At 38.9% G+C, this 22,534-nt stretch overlaps 2 protein-coding genes across 2 annotated transcripts; both read left to right on the forward strand.

Annotated features, from left to right (window-relative positions):
* Positions 1-5,437: 5,437 nt before the first annotated feature.
* Positions 5,438-5,869, forward strand: LOC141719000 (uncharacterized). The gene has a single exon (XM_074521376.1). It carries the CDS (start codon positions 5,438-5,440, stop codon positions 5,867-5,869), a length of 432 nt encoding a protein of 143 aa, XP_074377477.1.
* A 15,378-nt stretch (positions 5,870-21,247) lies between these two features.
* On the forward strand, positions 21,248-22,312 carry LOC141719001 (uncharacterized). The gene is made up of 2 exons (XM_074521377.1): positions 21,248-21,842; positions 21,897-22,312. Exons 1-2 carry the CDS (start codon positions 21,248-21,250, stop codon positions 22,310-22,312), a joined length of 1,011 nt encoding a protein of 336 aa, XP_074377478.1.
* Positions 22,313-22,534: the final 222 nt, after the last annotated feature.

Consider the following 22,534-nt stretch of genomic DNA (forward strand, 5'->3'; position numbering starts at 1 on the left):
TCGATGAAACCGGCGTCGAGGAGTCGGTCGACCTCCTGGTCGATGGCGGCTCTTTTCTCGGCCGAGAATATGCGGTGTTTTTGTCGCACAGGCCTGGTGTCTTTACTAATATGCAGCGAGTGTCGTGCTACGACCTCCGGAATCCCGGGCATGTCCTTCAGATCCCAAGCAAAAATGTCGGAGAATTCCCGGATGAGGTTCGTGATTTCTTTCTTGAGATCTGAGGAGAGACTTTTGCCAATTCTTATTGTTTTATCGGGGTTTCCTTTAAATACTTCTATATCTTCAGTTTCCTCCAGAGGAGAGCATGAATTGCTCGTAGATGTGTCGATCAATTCTTTTGGGTCGATGTCAAGTACTTGATTGACCTCTAAATCTTCATCTGTCTTTTTCCTTGGAGAGACAGTGGTTAGGTAACACTGCCTAGCCGTTGCCTGATCACCTACCATTTCTCCTATACCAAAATCTGTGGGGAACTTCATTTTCAAATGGGAGATGGAAGTTATAGCTCGAAGGGCGGTGATCGTCGTTCGTCCCAATATTGCGTTGAAACTTGAGGATGCACTGATCACGTGGAACTTGACCATCTTCCAAATCTGGCATGGGGGGGAACCAAAGAGCACTGGCATGTCGACTATTCCAACTACATGTACCTCATTCCCGGTAAACCCGTACAAAGGAGTTCGAGCATTCTCCAGGCGTCGATCTCCGAGATCCATTCGGGAGAAGGCATGGTGGTATAGAACGTCCACGGAACTGCCATTGTCAACTAGCATCTTTTTTACCGTGTTGTTCCCCACTTGTGTGGTGATGACAAGGGCGTCCTGATGGCCCTCGATGAGACCAGGGCGGTAATCATCATCTGAGAAATAAATGACAGGAGAAGGGTTTGCTCGAGGGCGCTTAGTTGTTGGTGGGTTGACATTAAAAACTTCTCGGGCATAGCTTTTTCGGGAATTGTGAGAGAGTCCCCCAGCTGCTACGCCACCAAAGATAATGTCAATTACCCGATCCTCTTCACCTCGTCTATGACATCGAGGAAAATCTTCCCGCTTTACATAATGCACTAGCTGTCCTCGGCGAATTTTCCCCTCGGTGAGGTTACTGAGTTGAAAGTATTTATTCAGTTGTGTGACCTGTATCTTCGTGGTAATCACAGTATCTAAATCTTGGAGGACGACCCGGTTTCACGGGTCTCGGTGGTCGGTAGTCCGGCTCTGTCTTTAGGACCGCTAAGATGGTCATTTTTTCAGTGTTAAGCTTGGTAAATTCTTTCTCTGTTTGACTGCGGGGTTGCCAATCCCTCTCTCTTCTGTCCCTTGGTGGATGGTCGACAGTACGACCAGGTGATGATCGGCAACGCTCTTGACGGCTGTCACGCGCGGGAGATCGCGGACTGTAGCTGCGGCGTCGTTCGTATCTTGAGGAGCGCTTAGGAGACTAGATGCAACTCACTGCCTCTTGGAGCATCATGCGGTGTTCTATAATTTGAAATGCTGCTTGTAAGGTTTTCGGTCTTTTCTCAAAGATCTCCTCTAAGAGTAATCCATGGCGGGATTTATCAATGCCTGCTAACAGAAAATTGACTGCCATTTGCTCGATTAGATCTGGAATCTCTGTTATTTCTTCTCTGAATCGGGTTAGGAAACTTCGTAGACTTTCTCCTGAGCGTTGGTGCATTGTCATTAGGGAAGCTGTGACCTTTATTCCTTTGTAGTTACTGGAGAAGCGAGCTTGAAACTTGATCTTTAGGGCCGCCCATGAGTTGATCGACCGAGGGGGAAAATTGATGTACCATCGAAGGGCTGTGCTTTGGAGGCAAGTAGAGAAAAACTGACACCGGGCGACCTCTGAGTGGCCGAAGAAGGCCATACGCCCGTCGAAGGTATTGAGGAATGCTAACGGGTCCGAGGATCCATTGAAATGATCGAGGGCGGGAGTTTTCAACATCCTGTCGATGCGTGCTTTCTCGAGCACCAACGATAGGGGGCTCTCAGAGACGGTTTCAAACCCCGACTGATTTCTAGTTATGGTACGCATCTGGGCGATTTCTTCCTGCATTTGGCGAACTCCTCATGGGAGACAGATTCTGTAGACTCGGTGTGACGCGAGACATCGGCAGATGACACCGTCCTCTGTCGACACTCGCGTGGTTGTGAATATGTCGACTCTGCCGATGGTTCATACTCGTATTCGACATCATCGTCTTCGTCATAGAATTCATCATCCTGTTCTTCATTTTGTATTGTAGTTTATTGAATCTCTCGATGGAGACGGTGAATCTCCCGTTTTCGTTCGAGTTTAGCCTGCAGTCTCCGAGTCTCGTGTTCTAGAAGCTCGAGTTCTTCATCTGAATCAAGTGGGTCTTCTGGATTTTCTTGATTTTGGGCTTTTAGCCTTTCTTTCTTTTCCAAATGTAGTTGTATGTCGCTCGAGAGAACTTTCTTTCCTTTGGAGGTCTGTACTCTAAAATGCTGATCTGAAATGGTTTTTTTTTCTGTTTCTTTGAAGTGTATCTTTCGAGTTCAACGATTGGCCTTCAGGAGGGACTTCAGGTGGGGGGAACAAGCACTTAGGCTTTAAGGCCGGTTGTTTGGGCAGCTCACGATCGCCGTGGGTCGAGGGGTCGGCGGCAATTTCTGCCGTCAACTCCTTTACCTGAGTCGGTCCGGCGGTTCCCGGATCAAGCTCTTCCACAATCATCTTCTGGTTGGATCTGTTAAAGCAAAGCTCCTTCTAGCGTCAAATGATGTACCAACAATATTATTATATTATTAGACTATAATTTTAGGAGATTGTCTCTTTGCTATAATTTGCCAACCTCCTCAAATGAGGTTGTTGTCTTGTATTTATACTAAGTCCCAAATGAAATTTTTCCTTACAAATTGGGCTTTCTTGGGCTTTACATTATGTTTTACAATTATCCTAACTATCATTTATTTGGGCCCTATTATCCTGGTCCAACACATCTACTTAAACAACATAGTACTAAATTGTCTACGACATTGAACCTGATCTATATATTATCTTGGAACCCATGAGCTTGGAAATGACACTTCTCACAAAACTATCATCACCATGACATTATCTCGTGTTGATTGAGCAACAATAAACTCAAAATTTTCATTATACCTTTTATGGCAAGCCACTGCAAGTTTTTTATTTTGCCTTTCATGAACGTCCTGGGGATATTTCATTAAATAGTCAAATCCTGACTTTTTCCAAGAATCGTAACAGAGTACATGTAATATTTGAATGTTTACAAATAACATTTAAATAATTAATTACCTAAATGACCTATGTGGACTAAATTAAATTACTGGATATTCATTAAGGTCCTCCAATTTGGATGTTGTAGATACTACACGGGTGTAAACATCTGCCTACAAATTACAAATTTAAAATTAATTATAGCCCGTAGGTTGTTCACAAACATTATGAATTAAAAGTTAAGATACAAAATTTAAGTCACGATTACACGTGAACATAATTTTTTTTACAACAATGTGGTACTCACTTGGCCGAATGTAAGATACTTTTGTTGGGATGCGACCAACGTTTTCATTGGCGAAGTGCATTCATGCCTAACATTTTCACCAAGATATGGTGATTGTTTTCAAGAATGCCATAATAAGCATTTCCAAAGTCTACTTCAGCTACAATTCTGGAATCTACAAAGTTTTAACTTGGTGAAATGATTATCTTTAAGCTAATTTCCCAAAAGTTTCAATAATGGGGAACGCATTTGGTCGACGTTTACTCTTGTTGTCTGAGGACCTGATTTCAGTGCTTGCGTATCTGGTGAAGGGGCTGACATCCGCTTTTCTGTATTCAACAGATGGGCTAAAATCAGAGCTTCCATATTCAGCAGACGGGGTTAACATCAGTGCTTTTATATTCAGCAGTTGCGTAAATGGTTTCGTCCTTGGCTAACCAAAAGGTAGATGAGCTGGAAGCAACTATTTTACTGGTGGTAGTAGTATTTAGAGATATACAGAGGATGATGCTTAAATGATGGAAGGTATGGCATTTTGGTGCGAAGAGTGCCAGAAAGTACTTCTAGTAGCACCCATTTCATGTTTGGCCTAGATTGTGGATCATTAAGAGTGCATAGCAGTCCTAGCTGAATCAAACGTTCCATATTATAAAGCTTATAAAACCCGTCAGGAATTCAATTGTGCCTTGATTTTTAAAACCATTCCTTCATCCTAAGGCCTCTGTATCCAGAAAGCAAATTAATTTGATCATCTTAGAAAGTAAGGTCTGATAGGCCAGAAGTAACCAAGCCCAAATAAAGGAACAGAAGCCCAAAGAGATAACACCCCTAACCAAGCCGGGGTGGTCCCCGGTGCCACGTGGCACAGGACAAAAGAGTCAACTGTCTCATGTCACCCAAAATGAAACAATTGCATCCCAGCCGTCCATATGTAAAGATCCCAAGGCAACTCTGATGGAGAAAGGACACCTGACCACACAGTCCATCCGAACCGTCCAATCAATCACCAACCAAGAATGATCAAAGGCCAGAGGTACAAACCCCAAAAACCCTAAATCTTGGGACCTATAAAAGGCCTCAAAAAGAGGGTTTTAAGGGTTGAAAAATATTTGACTGCTACACACCTATAAACACACCATTACACATATTTTGAATAGCTCCTTCTTTCCTCTTCTTCTTCTTCTTCTTCTTCTTCTTCAAGAAACCCCATTTCTTACTCTCACACCGGAGTTGCAGCGGGAAATAACCCCCCTCCGGTTCTATTTTGTAGAGACCCCTACCTAGCAGGTTAACCTCACTTCGACCGCTACGGAAGCTGGGCTCTAGCTTGCGTGAGAAAGGAGAAGACCCGGGAAGAAAAAGAGTTATCATTGGCGCTAGAAGGAGGGGACGAACCTCCGGAGGTGTGGTGTCATCTCCAGCTACATTACACAGCTCCAAAAGCCAAGGAAAGCCTCTCTCCGGTGCCAGAAAGTCCCCAGACAAAGCCCCAGCTTGCCAGTATCGGTATTATATCCGATCCCATTTACTGTTTGGGGCATAGATATCATGGGCCCCTTTCCTCAAGCGAAAGGTGACCTCCGCTACATCCTGGTAGCCATTGATTACATGACAAAGTGGGCAGAAGCTAAGGCCATGAGGACAATTAATCAACAAGATTGTATCAAGTTTATGGATGCAATCGTCATGAGGTTCGGGATCCCGGTAATTCTCATCTCCGACAATGGTCCACAGTTCGTCGGGTCCGACTTCGAAGCATATTTGAAAGAGCTCGGAATCAAGCACAAAAGGGCATCGGTTGCGCACCCTCAGGGAAATGGATAGGTCGAAGTAACTAACAGAACTATACTCCAGGGCCTGCAAAAAAGTCTAGAAGAGTCCAAGAAAACTTGGCCTGATGAGCTTCCGAAAGTCCTGTGGTCCTACAGAATCACCCCCAGGATGGGAACCAGTGAAACCCCCTTCAAGCTTGCATATGGCACCGAAGCTCGCATACCAGTCAAAACCGGGTCCCCCTCCCACAGGGTCATCAACTTCGACGAGATCTCAAACATCGAAGGACTCAAGACCAACCTAGAGCTCCTAGACGAAGTAAGAGACAAGGCAGTAAAAAGGATGGAAAGCTACAAAGAAAAGACAAAGCTCTACTTCGCGAAAAAGGCAAAAATCAGAGAGTATAAAGCGGGAGACTTGGTACTCCGACACACCGAGGCATCAGACCCAACCAATCAAGGAAAACTTCAACCCAACTGGGAAGACCCCTATACGGTTAAGGAAGTGCTCCGCCCAGGAACCTACAAGCTAAGCTATCTCGGCGGAACCGAAGTCCCAAACACTTGGCACGGGGCCCGCCTAAGGAAATTCTACCAGTAAAGGTAGGGCACAAAGTCCGGGATCTCCTATACTATTAGGCTATAACAGCTTGATGTAACTTTCAACGTTTTCCCCGGAATGTATTTTTGCTTTATCATGATTTAAATGAAAATTTTGCTTCGGGCACCCCATAACTCTGAATAATCTCGTTGTCATATGATCACTGTCGCCATATTACAAAATTTTATTCAGTTAAAATTTTAAACCCCATCCCGGGGACCATAACACAAACCATGTGTACTTACAAAAATTTTATTTAGTTAAAATTTTAAACCCCATCCCGGGAACCATAACACAAACCATGTGTACTTACAAAAATTTTATCCAGTTAAAATTTTAAACCCCATCCCGGGGACCATAACACAAACCGTGTGTACTTACAAAAATTTTATCCAGTTAAAATTTTAAACCCCATCCCGGGGACCATAACACAAACCATGTGTACTTACAAATTTTTATCAAGTTAAAATTTTAAACCCCATCCCGGGGACCATAACATAAACCATGTGTACTTACAAAATTTTTATTCAATTAAAATTTTAAACCCCATCCCGGGGACCATTACACAAACCATGTGTACTTACAAAAAATTTATCCAGTTAAAATTTTAAACCCCATCCCGGGGACCATAACACAAACCATGTGTACTTAAAATTTTTTTATCCAGTTAAAATTTTAAACCCCATCCTGGGGACCAGTACACAAACCATGCGTACTTAGAACAAATTTCAAACACAAGACATCAAAAACCAAATACGGAAATGGAAATATATTTACATACATTCCCAAGGCAAAACCGGCCCCAGGATAAATTCAAACTAGAGTTATACAAAATCCAAATAACAAGTCTAAAAGCCACAAGGGCTAATTCTGAAACGGCATCAAAATATGAAAAAAAATTACAAGGAACACAGCCTGGGTCTTCATTCTTCAGTTCTCGGGAGGAGGAGGAGTCCTCTCGCGGCCCTCTTCGGGAGGCGGAGGCGGCTGTGCCCCGAAAGTACCCGCCTCAGCAGCTTTGGCTTCTTCACGACGGAGCTCTTCTACGAGGTACATCTCTATGAATCCATCCATATCACCACCCGGTTTCTCGGCCAGATAAGCAGAAGCAATGTCCCAACAAATGTTGACCTTCTCAAAGATCTTTTTGTTGAGCTCCTCGTAGTAAGCTGGGGTACCCCGGAAGGACTCAAGCACCTCCTCTGCCCGGGGCCTTGCAGCAAGCTCTTTCTTCAAGTTCTCCACCTCCGCCCGGAGGGATCCAACCACCTGCTCAGCAGCCTCCCAAGCTTTCACCGCCTCGATAACAGCCTTCTTATGCTCACGGGACTCCCTCTCCTTCACCTCCCGGTACTTGGTGAATGTTTCCTTCTCCTTAGACAGCTCCTTTACCGTGGCTTTATTCTTGGCCTCCCTTATGCAGTAATTATGAAGAATGGTGGAATAGCCGCTGATCCGAGCGTTGGCCTGAAAATAAATGACTCAGTACTAATGCAAAGATAGGAAGGAAAATAATAAGGGAACAGTCTTACCTCTGAAACATCCTGAACCAGATGGTCAAGGAAGGTATCCAGATCCTCCTTGGCATAGAAATCGAAGTCAGCAGGGGTGGCATAGTTCTCAAACATCTCACTCCGGCGATCATCCAACGTCATCCGGGCTAAGAGGTTCTTCAACGCATCCTCCTCCACCAACTTTTGGCTCTCCTCCTCGGTAGGGCCCGAAGCAGAAGCCCTCCTACGTTGGGGGGTTCCGGAATGACTAGAAACTTCCTCCACAGCCTTCCTTTTGTGAGGATTCAAAGTTCCAACCTCTTCCTCATCCAACTCCAGCACCTCAACCTCCTCGGGCTCTGGGACAATAGGTGTAGTAACCACCGGGGCACTTTGCCTTACACTATTTCCCGAGGAACCAGCATCCCGGGCCTGAAAGCCACTACCCACACCAGCTGTCTTCATTCCCGGGTCCAACTGCACAACGCCACCGATCTTCTTGAACCTTCCGGCCAAATCCTTGAATTGTTGTGACATAGCGTGATGGAAAGGGTTAAGGAAGGGAAGACCTGCACAAGGAACAACGGTTTTAAAAAAGAAGCACCGGGGAAAAGATATACATCAAAAAAAGTACAAGGAAAAAATTACTAATGTAAAGCACTTACAACCAATATTAAACAATGTTTGGTTATCTAAAAAGGTATCCCGGGTCCACTGGGCACCAAGAGCAAACATAAAATCATACATCTTCACTAGGGCATCTCCACCTAGCCGCTCGGATGGGAACCTGTTATTTTTTAAAACAGTTTTGTACAAAGGCATAAACTCCAGGTCCCAGCCCCCGATGAAGATGAACTCCTGTTGCCAGCCCCAGAGCGAGTTCAACATAAAGATGGGTGCTTTTTTGGCATCGGAAGGGAGCCCACAACCATCTATATTAAAGGTAAACTCAAAAAGGGGAGGCAAGGTGGACTTCTTAATCTTAAAAAGGTAGTGGAAAAGTTTAAACATGGGAAGATACTTCTTTAAATGGCAGCAGGCAAGGAACCAAGAAACTCACTTAACAGAATTCGGGGCCAACTGGGTGAAAGGTATCCCGTAGACATCACGACACAGAGACTTGGTAAACTAATGAAGGTTGGGCCTCATGCTACGTAGATGCTCTAAAGGAATTCCTACCCAACCACCAACGGGGCGGTGATGAACCCTCTTGTGAGGCTCGGGCCACCTCCACTCCATATCATCCCCGAAATGGAAAACGGCCTTCACCAGATCATCTATCTGCCCAAAGGTATACTCGGAAAGGTCGGGATGACGGGGAGCTGGAACATACCTAGTCCCGGGAGCATTATAGAAAAGCTGATCCATACGGACCCCATCATAAGGTTCTATGCCCCCGGGCCTGTAAGCGGTAGTAAGGTCCCTGAAGTAGTAATCGTGGGGAGGACTATTCTCACGGGTCTAAACAAAGTAGTGATCTATGTCTACCCAAGACCCATCTCTTCTACCCAAAGTCTACCTGGGGTTTAAAAGGAAGGTATGCAATGAAAGAGATGTGTCCTAAGTCCAATCATGTATGATGATTTAGGAATAACTTTTATGTAATCTGTTTTGATTTCATTGATATTAATAAAAGTCTTGTTTTGGTTTTATTGCGGGCTTTATCTATTTAAGTGTTTAAATAAGATATACCATAGTTTAGAGTAAAGCTTTTTATGGATTATGATGAGATCATAATAATGAGACCTAAAAGATGATAACTCTAAACTTAAATATTTCCTGGTCGTAGGATTACTAACTGGTAATTAGTAATCCGCAAAGATCGGTACATACTATGCTTGCTTCATTATGAAGGATGTCTGTTCTCATAGACATTTGTGTGGTTGACACTATAGCTAGTATGTAGGTGCTTATTATAGAATAAGTTCACTGAACATGACTCACACAGCTGAACAACTAATGGAGTTCACTCACGTGTCAGCAGTTGTTCACATAGTGATAGTTGTACAAGTATCCTTAGACTTGAGGTCATCATAGGCATCTTGTGTACACTGAATTATGCTTTGGTTTAGTTCTTAGTCTCCAGGGACAATTATAAGGGCTCTACTGGGTATTGGAATTTCTACGCGAAGATAGTGTATGATCAATAAAGGATCTACCCCTTCCAATGAAGGAAGAGAGTGTTCAATGCTGATCCACTCATGCTAGTTCAGGAATCTCTGGCCAGAGTGAATGAAATTAGAAAGGAGTTTCTAATTTACATTAAATTGAACTAAGCATAGTGAATGGGAAAGCAAATGATTAAATAAGATAGGCTTGACACAAGTTCCATGCCTTGTATTTAATCGTGACATTGCAGGGTAGAAGGAATTGATTGTACGGTAACTACTCACTGAATAGGTTTTTTGTATTCTAAGCAGTGAATTCGTATTATCCGGATAGTCGCGATATGCTGAGAAGTATCCCTCACGATGTAGAATAAATATGCTTAATTTATTAATTAATCATATTTAATGAATTAGAGAATTTATATAAATAATGATAAAATATTTTTATTATTATTTATTTCTACTACCGGCTTAATATTGAACGTACAGGGTCACACCATAAAAGAGAATGATTTCATGGTGGAGGAATTAATTAATAATGGTTGGTAATTATTTATTTGTGAAATAAATAATTAATTAGCAGATTTAATAATTGATTAAATGAGATTTAATTAATTCTTAATATTATTAATTAAGAATTTAATTTTAGAAATTAAATTAAGTGAGAGAATTATTTTTCTAAAGTGTTTGGAAAAGGGATTAATGATTAAAAGGTGTTTTAATTATTAGTTAATTGGTTAATAAGAATAATCAATTAAAGGGTTAATAATAATAATATTTTATGGAAAATTTTCAGCTGAAAATTTTGCCTATAAATATACTATTATAAACCCTATTTGCCTCAACCCAAATAATTAACCCTAATTCTAAAGTAGAACAAGAGGGAGGCGACTAATTCTCTCAACCTCTTCCTCCTCCAACACATTGTACTCTTGGTGGATACCGGTGGAGTGCTTCACACTTGAGGAGCAGTTGTTAGGGATTTCCGTTCATCGTTCTTGGATCGCTATTAAAGACCTCCATCTTTCCATTAACGTAAAGCTTCTTAAGGTAAACATACTGAACTACGAATTAAATATAATTTTTCGCATGGATCCTGCGGAGGGTTTCGGTTTTTTTTAAGATTTAAATTTACATTTTCGTTGCGTTTATGTGCTAAAAACCCTTCAATGGCATCAGAGCTACTTGAAAAAAGTTTTTAATTCGTTTATGTGTTTAATTGTTTTCGATATATGAGCAAGTATGTGATTTGCCATGATTTGATGTTGATATAATATGCTTATTTATGTATGGTTTTGAATATATGACATTCATGTGAGTTGTATAATCATAAGATGATTATGTAATCTGTATATATACTGATATATACATGATTTATGTTTTTTCTAATTATGAGAATCATATTAGATACGAATTCTGAATTGGCTGCTGCAGATTTGCTGAAATCTGGGTTTGGTGTCCGATTTACGCAAACGAATACCCTATTCCGTAGGTAAACGAGCGTCTGAACAAAACCGATAGCTAAAGCTATCAATGACTCGTCTGTAAGGCGTTTGACGTCGTTTACTGCCCGTAAACAGTGATTCTTATTTTTCTGATTTGATTCTGATTTTTCTGATTTTTGTCATATTTTTTTTTATGATTAGATCATGGATAATATGATATGTTAAGATCAGATTATGTGTTTTAACATGCTTTTATGTGTTGTATGAGCATGGTGGATGGTTATGGCCTTTTGACCTTAGTGTAATGGTTTTGGTTTTGGTTTTGGTTTTAAATACGACTTGCATGTCGTCAATCTTTGTAATCATAAATCTCGAATGTAACTCGAGTTATTCTTGTAAGTTCATTAGATTAGTTTTACTTTCAATCTATGTAATGTAATTGAAGACTCAAGAAGGATATCCAATGGAGGTGATACAAAGAAGAAGACGATGCATACAAGAAGTCTAAACAAAGAAGAAGACTTATGTAATAAGTAGTTGTATTTATTTCCATCACCATATTAGATTGACCTTGATCTTTATCATGATCTTGATAAAGATCACATAGGACGGGGCCATAACCAAACACATTTACTTTATTGCACTTTACATTTACTTGTTTATTTAATTTTATATATGAGATATATGCCTATGTTTACCATGCGATGATAGATTTAGGTGAACTTAAATCGATATAAGGCGTGCTCTAGAAAATCTAGAATAGGAATCGTTTCTTGCCTTAACAATAATATTATGAATACAATCATGAGATTCTTGTGTTTATGAAACATGTAATTAAATATGAATTTTCAATATTGAGAGAAAAGATGATTCTGTCAAAAGCAGATTTCTATCTGTAAGAAAGGGGTATTAAGTGACGCCTCTTGACAATGCTCCCCCCGATCTGGGAATCATCTGATTATCGATTATCGATTTGAAATATTTAATTTAAAAGGAATAATATCTTTATAATATGATTATGATTGTAACATAACATAATCCCTCTAAAATTAAATAATATCAAGTAGTAATTGGCCAATGACACAACGGGCTTGTGTCGGTCATACTCTTCCAACATGGTAGAAAGTGGTTCTTATTTTTAAATCATTGTCGTTTCGTGCTACAACCGAGGGCTTTGATTTTGAAATAAGAAATACTTGTCTATTACATAGAGATGTGTACATTGAATTAGAATCTAAAAGTCGTTACGTGCTACAGCCGTGGGCCGTTGAAGACTGATTCAATTGTACGAAATGTTGGGTTAGACTTGACTTAGAATATTGAGTTTGTCATGCTACAGCCGTGACTCAATTATTCAAGAGGCTAAAGTTTTATTAGGGAATAACATAAGATGTAATTGACAAAAGTTGTCTGCCTATTGAACATCACATGACGTTTCGTGCTACAGTCGAGGTTGTGTGATGGAATGTAGGATCCCTATTCCCACTAGCATTATGAATGCTTAATTTTCACTTAGGGGTTGTATAAATTATATAAACTAGTGGGAGCCACTTATGAATAAAGATCCAATTCATATAGCGTCTTGAAATGAAATTGAATATTTGCTAAGTGTTGTTATGTGTTCATCATTTACAGATTTACTATATTCGTTATGTCTTCTGCACTATCACTCCGGAGTATACTAGATGCTCACAAGTTGACTGGTCCTAATTTTGCTGACTGGCTTTGAAACTTGAGAATTGTTCTCAGGGTTGAGAAGCTGGAATATGTGCTTGACTCACCTAAGCCTACTGATCCTGCTAGTGATGCACATAATGATAAACATGTTGTGTATCGTAAGTGGATAGATGATGCAAATGTTGCTCAATGCATCATGCTAGCTTCCATGAACATTGAGCTACAGAAGCAACATGAGCATATGGATGCTCACACTATCCTTATGCATCTACAAGAGTTATATGATGTGGCAGGGAGGACAGCTCGATATGAGATATCGAAGGATCTGTTCAGTTGTAGGATGTTTGAGGGATCATCTGTGAATGACCATGTACTTAAGATGATCAATTTGATTGAACGTCTTGGACAACTTGATTTTGCCATGGATGGGGAGCTGAGCCAAAACATGGTCTTGCAATCACTTCCGAGTTCGTTCTCGCAGTTTGTTGTGAACTTTCACATGAATAAGCTGGATGTCAGCCTGCCTGAACTCCACAACATGTTGAAGACTGCGGAATCGAATTTTCCCCCTAAGAAGAGTTCTGTTCTTCTAATTGGTGAAGGTTCCAATCCTAAGAAAAGGAAGAAGAACCTTCCAAGAAGAAGAAAGTAGGTGAGAAAAAGCCGGTTCCACCAAAAGCTGAAGACCCCAAGAGCAAAGGTGTTTGCTTTCACTGTAACAAGGTGGGGCACTGGAAGAGGAACTGCAAGGTTTACCTTGCAGAATTGAAGAAGAAGAAGGGTAGTGAGACTACCGCTTCTGATTCAGGTATGTTCATGATCGAAGTTAATATGTCACTAAGTCAAATTTCTACTTGGGTATTAGATACCGCCTGTGGTTCTCATATTTGCAATTCATTGCAGGGACTAAGGGGAAGTAGGACTCTTGTAGAAGAGGAGGTGATTCTACGGATGGGAAATGGAGCAAGAGTTGCTGCTGAAGCTGTAGGATCATTTCATTTACATATGCCTACGAGCAAGACTATTGTTCTAAATAATTGTTATTTTGTTCCCTCGATTGTGAGGAATATTATTTCTATTCCATGTTAGACTTGGCTGGATTTTCGATTGTTATTCAGAATAATAAATGTTCAATTCTTAGAGATAATGTTCTTTATGGAAGTAGTATTTTAAACAATGGTCTGTATGTATGTGACGTAGAGCATAATTTACTATAAATTGAACATACTAATAAAAGAAAAAGGGATGATGAAAATCTCACTTTCTTGTGGCACTGCGGACTTGGTCATATTAGTGAAAATAGACTGCGGACATTGCATAATGAAGGGTTACTTGACCCCTTTGATTTTGAATAATATCCTACATGCGAGTCTTGTCTATTGGGTAAAATGACCAAATCTCCATTTAGTGGACATGGAGAGAGGGCTGCAGATATGCTAGGATTGGTACACACAGATGTATGTGGACCAATGTCTACGCAAGCCATGGGTGGATTTTCATACTTCATTGCTTTCATAGATGATCGATCTAGATTCAGATATGTGTATTTGATGAAACACAAGTCTGAAGCCTTTGAAAAGTACAAAGAATATAAGTATGAAGTGGAGAAACAAACCAAACATAGTATTATAACTCTTCGATCAGATCGAGGTGGTGAATACTTGAATGGAGAGTTTCTAGTTTATCTAAAAGAAAATGGTATAGTCTCCCAGTGGACTCCTCCATATACTCCACAGTTGAATGGGGTATCTGAAAGGAGAAATTGAACTTTGTTAGACATGGTTCGGTCCATGATGAGCTATGCGAATCTTGCAGTATTCCTATGGGGTTATGCATTGGAAACCTCAACATATTTACTGAATAAGGTGCCTTCCAAATCTGTTCCTCAAACTCCATATGAGATATGGAAAGAAAGGAAACCGAGTCTTAAACACGTTAAGATTTGGGGATGTCCAGGTTATGTCAAGAAAGTTGACCCAGATACGCTGGAATCTCGATCCGTAAAATGTAATTTTGTGGGATATCCTAAAGAGACTTTAGGGTATTACTTTTACACCGATCATCGGGTGTTTGTCACCAGACATGATACCTTCTTGGAAAAGCATTTTATTCTTGAAGGAAACAGTGGGATAAAAATTGAACTTGATGAAGTTCAAGAAGCACAAACTACTACGGATCAAGTGGAAACACCTGTTCAGACTGAACAACCTTCTGTGGAACAGCCCATTCGTAGGTCAGGGAGAGTGTCTCGCCAACCTGAGAGGTATTATGGCCTTGTCATTGGGAATGACAACGAGTTGTCAATCATTGATGATGATGACCCTGTGACCTATAATGAGGCTATGAGTAGTGTTGACTCAAAGAAATGGCATAGTGCCATGAAATCCGAAATAGAATCTATGTATACCAACCAAGTATGGACTGGTTGAGGCGCCTGAAGGTGTTAAGCCTTTTGGGTGCAAGTGGGTATACAAAAGAAAGATTGGAGCAGATGGCCAGGTGGAGACCTATAAGGCCAGGCTCGTGGCAAAAGGATTCGAACAAAGGCAAGGGATTGACTTTGATGAAACTTTTTCGCCTATAGCCCTGTTAAAATCAATTCGGATTTTGCTTGCTATTGCTGCTTACTACGACTATGAGATCTGGCAAATGGACGTGAAAACGGCCTTCCTCAATGGGGAACTTGAAGAGGAAGTGTATATGACACAACAAAAGGGTTTCTTTCCAAGGGAAATGAACACCTAGTGTGTAAGCTGCTGCGAACCATATATGGTTTAAGGCAAGCTTCTCGTAGATGGAACATCCGTTTTGATGAGACAATCAAAGAGTTTGGTTTTATCAAAAACATAGATGAACCATGTGTCTACAAAAAGGTTAGTGGGAGCGCGGTAACATTTCTTGTATTGTATTGAAAGAGGAGACGTCAAGAGAGTTGACACACATAACAATGTAGCAGACCCACTCACAAAGCCACTTTCTCAAAGTCACTTTGATCGTCATAAAGACAAGATGTGTATTAGATACCAGAGTGATTAGTTTTAGTACAAATGGGAGATTGAAAGAGATGTGTCCTAAGTCCAATCATGTATGATGATTTAGGAATAACTTTTATGTAATCTGTTTTGATTTCATTGATATTAATAAAAGACTTGTTTTGGTTTTATTGCGGGCTTTATCTATTTAAGTGTTTAAATAAGATATACCATAGTTTAGAGTAAAGCTTTTTATGGATTATGATGAGATCATAATAATGAGACCTAAAAGATGATAACTCTAAACTTAAATATTTCCTGGCCGTAGGATTACTAACTGGTAATTAGTAATCCGCAAAGATCGGTACATACTACGCTTGCTTCATTATGAAGGATGTCTGTTCTCATAGACATTTGTGTGGTGACACTATAGCTAGTATGTAGGTGCTTATTATAGAATCAGTTCACTGAACATGACTCACACAGCTGAACAACTGCTGGAGTTCACTCATGTGTCAACAGTTATTCACATAGTGATAGTTGTACAAGTATCCTTAGACTTGATGTTATCATAGTCATCTTGTGTACACTGAACTATGCTTTGGTTTAGTTCTTAGTCTCCAGGGACAATTATAAGGGCTCTACTGGGTATAGGAATTTATACACGAAGATAGTGTATGATCAATAAAGGATCTACCCCTTCCAGTGAAGGAAGAGAGTGTTCAATGCTGATCCACTTATGCTAGTTCAGGAATCTCTGGCCAGAGTGAATGAAATTAGAAAGGAGTTTCTAATTTACATTAAATAGAACTAAGCATAGTGAATGGGAAAGCAAATGATTAAATAAGATAGGCTTGACACAAGTTCCATGCCTTGTATTTAATCGTGACATTACAGGGTAGAAGGAATTGATTGTACGGTAACTACTCACTGAATATGTTCTTGGTATTCTAAGCAGTGAATTCGTATTATCCGGATAGTCGCGATATGCTGAGAAGTATCCCTCACGATGTAGAATAAATATGATTAATTTATTAATTAATCATATTTAATGAATTAGAGAATTTATATAAATAATGATAAAATAGTTTTATTATTATTTATTTCTACTACCGGCTTAATATTGAACGTACAGGGTCACACCATAAAAGAGAATGATTTAATGGTGGAGGAATTAATTAATAATGGATGGTAATTATTTATTTGTGAAATAAATAATTAATTAGCAGATTTAATAATTGATTAAATGAGATTTAATTAATTCTTAATACTATTAATTAAGAATTTCATTTTGGAAATTAAATCAAGTGAGAGAATTATTTTTCTAATGTGTTTAGAAAAGGGATTAATGATTAAAAGGTGTTTTAATTATTAGTTAATTGGTTAATAAGAATAATCAATTAAAGGGTTAATAATAATAATATTTTATGGAAAATTTTCAGCTGAAAATTTTGCCTATAAATATAGTATTATAAACCCTATTTGCCTCAACCCAAATAATTAACCCTAATTCTAAAGTAGAACAAGAGGGAGGCAACTAATTCTCTCAACCTCTTCCTCCTCCAACACATTGTACTCTTGGTGGATACCGGTGGAGTGCTTCATACTTGAGGAGCAGCTGCTAGGGATTTCCGTTTATCGTTCTTGGATCACTATTAAAGACCTCCATCTTTCCATTAACGTAAAACTTCTTAAGGTAAACATACTGAACTACGAATTAAATATTATTTTTCGCATGGATCCTGCGGAGGGTTTCGGTTTTTTTAAGATTTAAATTTACATTTTCGTTGCATTTATGTGCTAAAAACCCTTCAGGAAACTCCTCAACTACAACTTGGTGACGGGGAGGCATATTTTCTGGTTCCGGGGAAGAGTCACTCGAAGAATGTTCGGGAAATCCAAAATGGGGACGGTCATGTCTATGTTCAAGGTTAGCCAATTGTTTCCTTCTACCCCTCCTAACCATATAACCCCGGAGTCTATGCCATTTCGGGAAGAAAAGGAAAAAGAAAGAAACACAAAAGCTACTCAGAAACTGTTAAGCTTAAAATCAAAACACCAAAGTACATCACACAACCTATACATACATATATACGCCTACAACACATGTCACGAACAATCACAAAAATAAAGAACAAACCCAGATTTACTACAAACATCAACTGTTTCTATGTAAACAAAAAATATAAATCCAAACAATAAACAACAACCTGTTCGATTCACCAAAACTCGACACAACAAAAGTAAACTGATTCAGATGCTTGGACACACATGCATTCTAAGAACTCATACTACAAGTATTTGTTAAACAATCACGAGAAAGAAAAGAACGAATAAAAGTTCGAAAACTTACAAAAAAGCAGGAGAAATAAGGCGGCTTCAAAGAGAAAAGCTCCCAAATTTGCCTTGGAGAAAAAGTTGCAGAGAGTTTTTGTGTTTGTAATTGCGTAAAGAAAAAAGAAATGACAAAGGTGGAGTATTTATAGGCACAAATGAAGAGGTAACCCACTCAACTACCACACAATCGTGTCCGTCGAATGAAGACACGTGGCACAATCCTGAGCATCCAGAAAATAACCGCTGCAGTTAATGATTACATCGCTGTAATTATTTAACAGGCACGACTTTTGAGGAGAAAAGGGGGGAAAAACTGCAACGTTTCGTATATATACATATACGCACACATATATTTGTACAAGAAGCTCAACCGCCGCCTGACACCCCGGGAAAAGCGCTAAAGTACTACCCACCTGTCGCATCTGCACCCAGTCACCCAAACGCAACCCCGGGGACTTGTATCCAACAACACCCCGGGGTTAGGGGCCTCAAATTAAAGGAAAAAAGATAAAAATTTTCCAAGTGTCAAGAACCAAAAGGCCTACCCAAACACAACCCCGAGGACTTGTATCCAACAACACCCCGGGGTTAGGGGCCATAAATCAAAAGAAATATGATAAAAATTTTCCAAGTGTCAAGAACCAAAAGTCCTACCCAAACACAACCCCGGGGACTTGTATCCAACAACACCCCGGGGTTAGGGGCCACAAATCAAAGGAAAAATGATCAAATTTTTCCAAATAACAAAAACCAAAAGGCCTACCCAAACACAACCCCGGGGACTTGTATTCAACAACACCTCGGGGTTAGGGGCCACAAATCAAAGGAAAAATGATCAAATTTTTCCAAATAACAAAAACCAAAAGGCCTACCTAAACACAACCCCGGGGACTTGTATCCAACAACACCCCGGGGTTAGGGGCCATAAATCAAAGGAGTGATAAAATTTTTTGAAGAAAACTATTCCCCCATCCGGGAAAACCCGCATGAGGGAGTGGGATGCAAATGATAGGCCAGAAGTAACCAAGCCCAAACAAAGAAACAGAAGCCCAAAGAGATAACACCCCATGCCCAAGCCGGGGTGGTCCCCGGTGCCACGTGGCACATGACAAAAGAGTCAACTGTCTCATATTACCCAAAATGGAACAATTGCATCCCAGCCGTCCATAGGTAAAGATCCCAAGGCAACTCTGATGGAGAAAGGACACCTGATTATACAGTCCATCTGAACCGTCCAATCAATCACCAACCAAGAATGATCAAAGGCTAGGATGAAGAGGTACAAACCCCAAAAACCCTAAATCTTGGGACCTATAAAAGGCCTCAAAAAGAGGGTTTTAGGGGTTGAAAAACATTTGACTGCTACACACCTATACACACACCATTACACATATTTTGAATAGCTCCTTCTTCCCTCTTCTTCTTCTTCTTCTTCAAGAAACCCCATTTCTTACTCTCACACCGGAGTTGCCGCGGGAAACAACCCCCCCTCCGGTTCTATTTTACAGAGACCCCTACCTAGCAGTTTAACCTCACTCTGACCGCTACGGAAGCTGGGCTCTAGCTTGCGTGAGAAAGGAGAAGACCCGGGAAGAAACAGAGTTATCATGGTCCATTGCTCGTCGTCCTGACACAATCTCCAAGACAACAAATTTGAAACTGAAAACATCAGATTTTGATATAGCAGAGCCGCGTCTTTGGAAGCTTTCTAGTGGTAAGTATCCAGTTGTGCCTCCAATTCTCGTAGTGTCCGCCAATCGAAAGTCTTGATACTTTATTGGTGTGTTAATTTGGTGATCAAGTTGATGTTCTAGGCATCTTGCTAATCCAAACTCACCAAAGCTAGCATTATAATTTGAATCAAGCATCACATTACTTATCTTTACATCTCTGTGAATGATCTGTGTCTCCAACTGTTCATGTAATAAGAATAGATTAGACATCAAACCTGTTCCAAATAAAAAGAGAAAACATGACTTAATGTGCCTCGATGAAAAATTGATCCACAGGAAACAAGTATATATGAGAATTTATATGAAAAAACATAAAAAAATAATATCAAATCTTAATAGAAATACTAACATACATCATTATCATATAACTTGTAATAGAATAATCAATTTTTCTGGAAGAAAAAGACAATGGTCCAAGCGGAAGCCGCTTCCGACCTTTAAACAGAGAACAAATAAAAGTGAATGTAAAGTCACGACGTTCAAGCAGACCACTTCTGACCTTAAAACAGTGAACAAATAAAAGTGAATGTAAACTCAGGAAATATAGTTTCTATAAGTTATCATAATCTGAGATGACAGACGTGATTTGTCCATCAAATATCATTCTACCCCATCAACAAACATAAAAGAAAGACTATTATTAACACTTCAGGGAGCCAAAATTCTCTTTAAAACTCTAAACAAAATAATACAAAGACTATTAATAATATTTACAGAAAAGTTATATATATATGTATATATATAAAATATCCAAACGATCCTTGTATTTTGAATAATTTCCAGTACCAATTTAGTTATTTAATTGTTTAACTTCATTTCCGAGTAATTCACCAGAATCTGGGTTATAAAATTATATACACTCTGACCTCTATAATTCTCATGAGTTTCTCTTCAAGGCAAATTCTTCAGTTAACTATTCTTATTTTCAAGTACATTTTTCATGCTTCACATGACATACCTTGTAAGTTGTAAGTAGCTGTTCCTTGAATTAATTAGAGCATCTCGAACGAGAGTAGCTATATTCATTAGATATATTAGTAGAAATTAGATATTATGTAAAAATTGATGAACCTGTAAGGAATTGTGTTTCAGTGGTATTAGCTATAATGATTACCTACATTCAAAAAATAGTTTTTATTGTTATTTTATATTTCAACAATTATTTTATCAAAAAGGGTTGGTAAGCAATTATTAATAAAAAATATTTTTTAACTTAATATAAGTGGTAATAATATATATATATATGTATAAAATAAAATATATTAACTAATGTTATTAGTATATCTAGATCTTGATAAAAATTAGTTAACAAACATTACTTCTATATATTATAAAATATTTAACTAATATTTTTATCCAAGTAATTTTTAATAGTTTTTTATATAAAAATGTACAATAAAATTATTATATAAGTAATTAATAAATTTGGTTAACAGTGATTTTTTGAAAGCTTTTTGATAATAAATTTTTATAATTAATATTACATAAAATTAAAATATAAACTTAAATTAGTATATATATATTAAATGTAATTATTATAAATGATAAAGACCTATATACATAGGGCTAGGCTAGGGTTCAATTTATTATAAATTATAAAATTTTCATCTGTAATGGATAACACTACAAGAATGATTCTTGATATCATGCAGGCGGAAAAAGAAGAGCATGAAGCAAGAATCAGAATGAGTGCCGCTTACCTTCATCATCGTCAATATGGAGTGAGTTTTATCCCGTGTCATAGAGGTTCTACATTAAATCATCGTGTGATTGATCGTAGAAGAGAAGAAGGTCATGCTAGACTATATCGTGATTATTTCTCTAATACACCTACATATACAGAAGCACAGTTTTGTCGAAGATTTCAGATGCGTAGATCATTATTTTTACGCATTGAAGAAGCGGTTAAAGCTCATGATAATTATTTTACTCAACAAACTGATGCTGTAGGAGTTCGTGGACTATCATCACTTCAGAAAATGACAGCTGCACTACGGATGCTTGCATACAGAACATCTGGTAATGCTGTTGATGATTACATTCGAATTGGTGAGAGTACAACAATAGAGAGTTTAAAAAGATTTGTTAAAGCAATAGTTAAAGTCTATGGGGCTGAATATTTGAGACGGAAAAATGATGAAGAAGTGTCTAGATTGTTAAGAGAAAATGAACAACGTGGCTTTCCTGAAATATTGGGTAGTATTGATTGTATGCATTAGAAGTGGAAAAATTGTCTAACTGCTTGGCAAGGTATGTACACAGGTCGTGTTCATGAACCAACTATTATATTAGAAGCAATTACTTCAAAAGACTTGTGGATTTGGCATTCTTTTTTTGGATTACCTGGATTATTAAATGATATTAATGTATTAGAGCGATCTCATTTATTTGAAGATTTGGCGGAAGGTCGTGGACCTGAAGTGAGGTTTACCATCAATGGACATGAATATAATATGGGATATTATTTGGCTGATGGTATATATCCTTCTTGGCCAACATTTGTCAAAATAATTTCAGAACCTCAAGGTAACAAAAGTAAGCATTTTGCACATGCACAAGAATCTGTTAGAAAAGATGTGGAGAGAGCATTTGGAGTGTTACAATCTCGATTTGCAATGATTCGTGGACCATCAAGATTTTGGGATATGGGCACAATGAAGTATGTTAGGCCTCAATGATACTATAGAAAGGGGTTGAATATAGTATCTACAATCAATTCGATTATAAATACAAGTATGTAACAGAAAACAAGTTTATTCAATATATCAAACTCTGTTACAGTAGGTTTAATCTACTCTCTCAGTGATGTATGATATCACTAAGAGCTGCTAGGGTTACAATGAATAATATTCTCGTAAATGATAACACATATAGTGTAAACCCTAATCTTTGTTTATATA

This window comes from Apium graveolens, chromosome 4 (assembly GCF_009905375.1).
Source record: "Apium graveolens cultivar Ventura chromosome 4, ASM990537v1, whole genome shotgun sequence".
Taxonomy (NCBI): Eukaryota; Viridiplantae; Streptophyta; class Magnoliopsida; order Apiales; family Apiaceae; genus Apium; species Apium graveolens.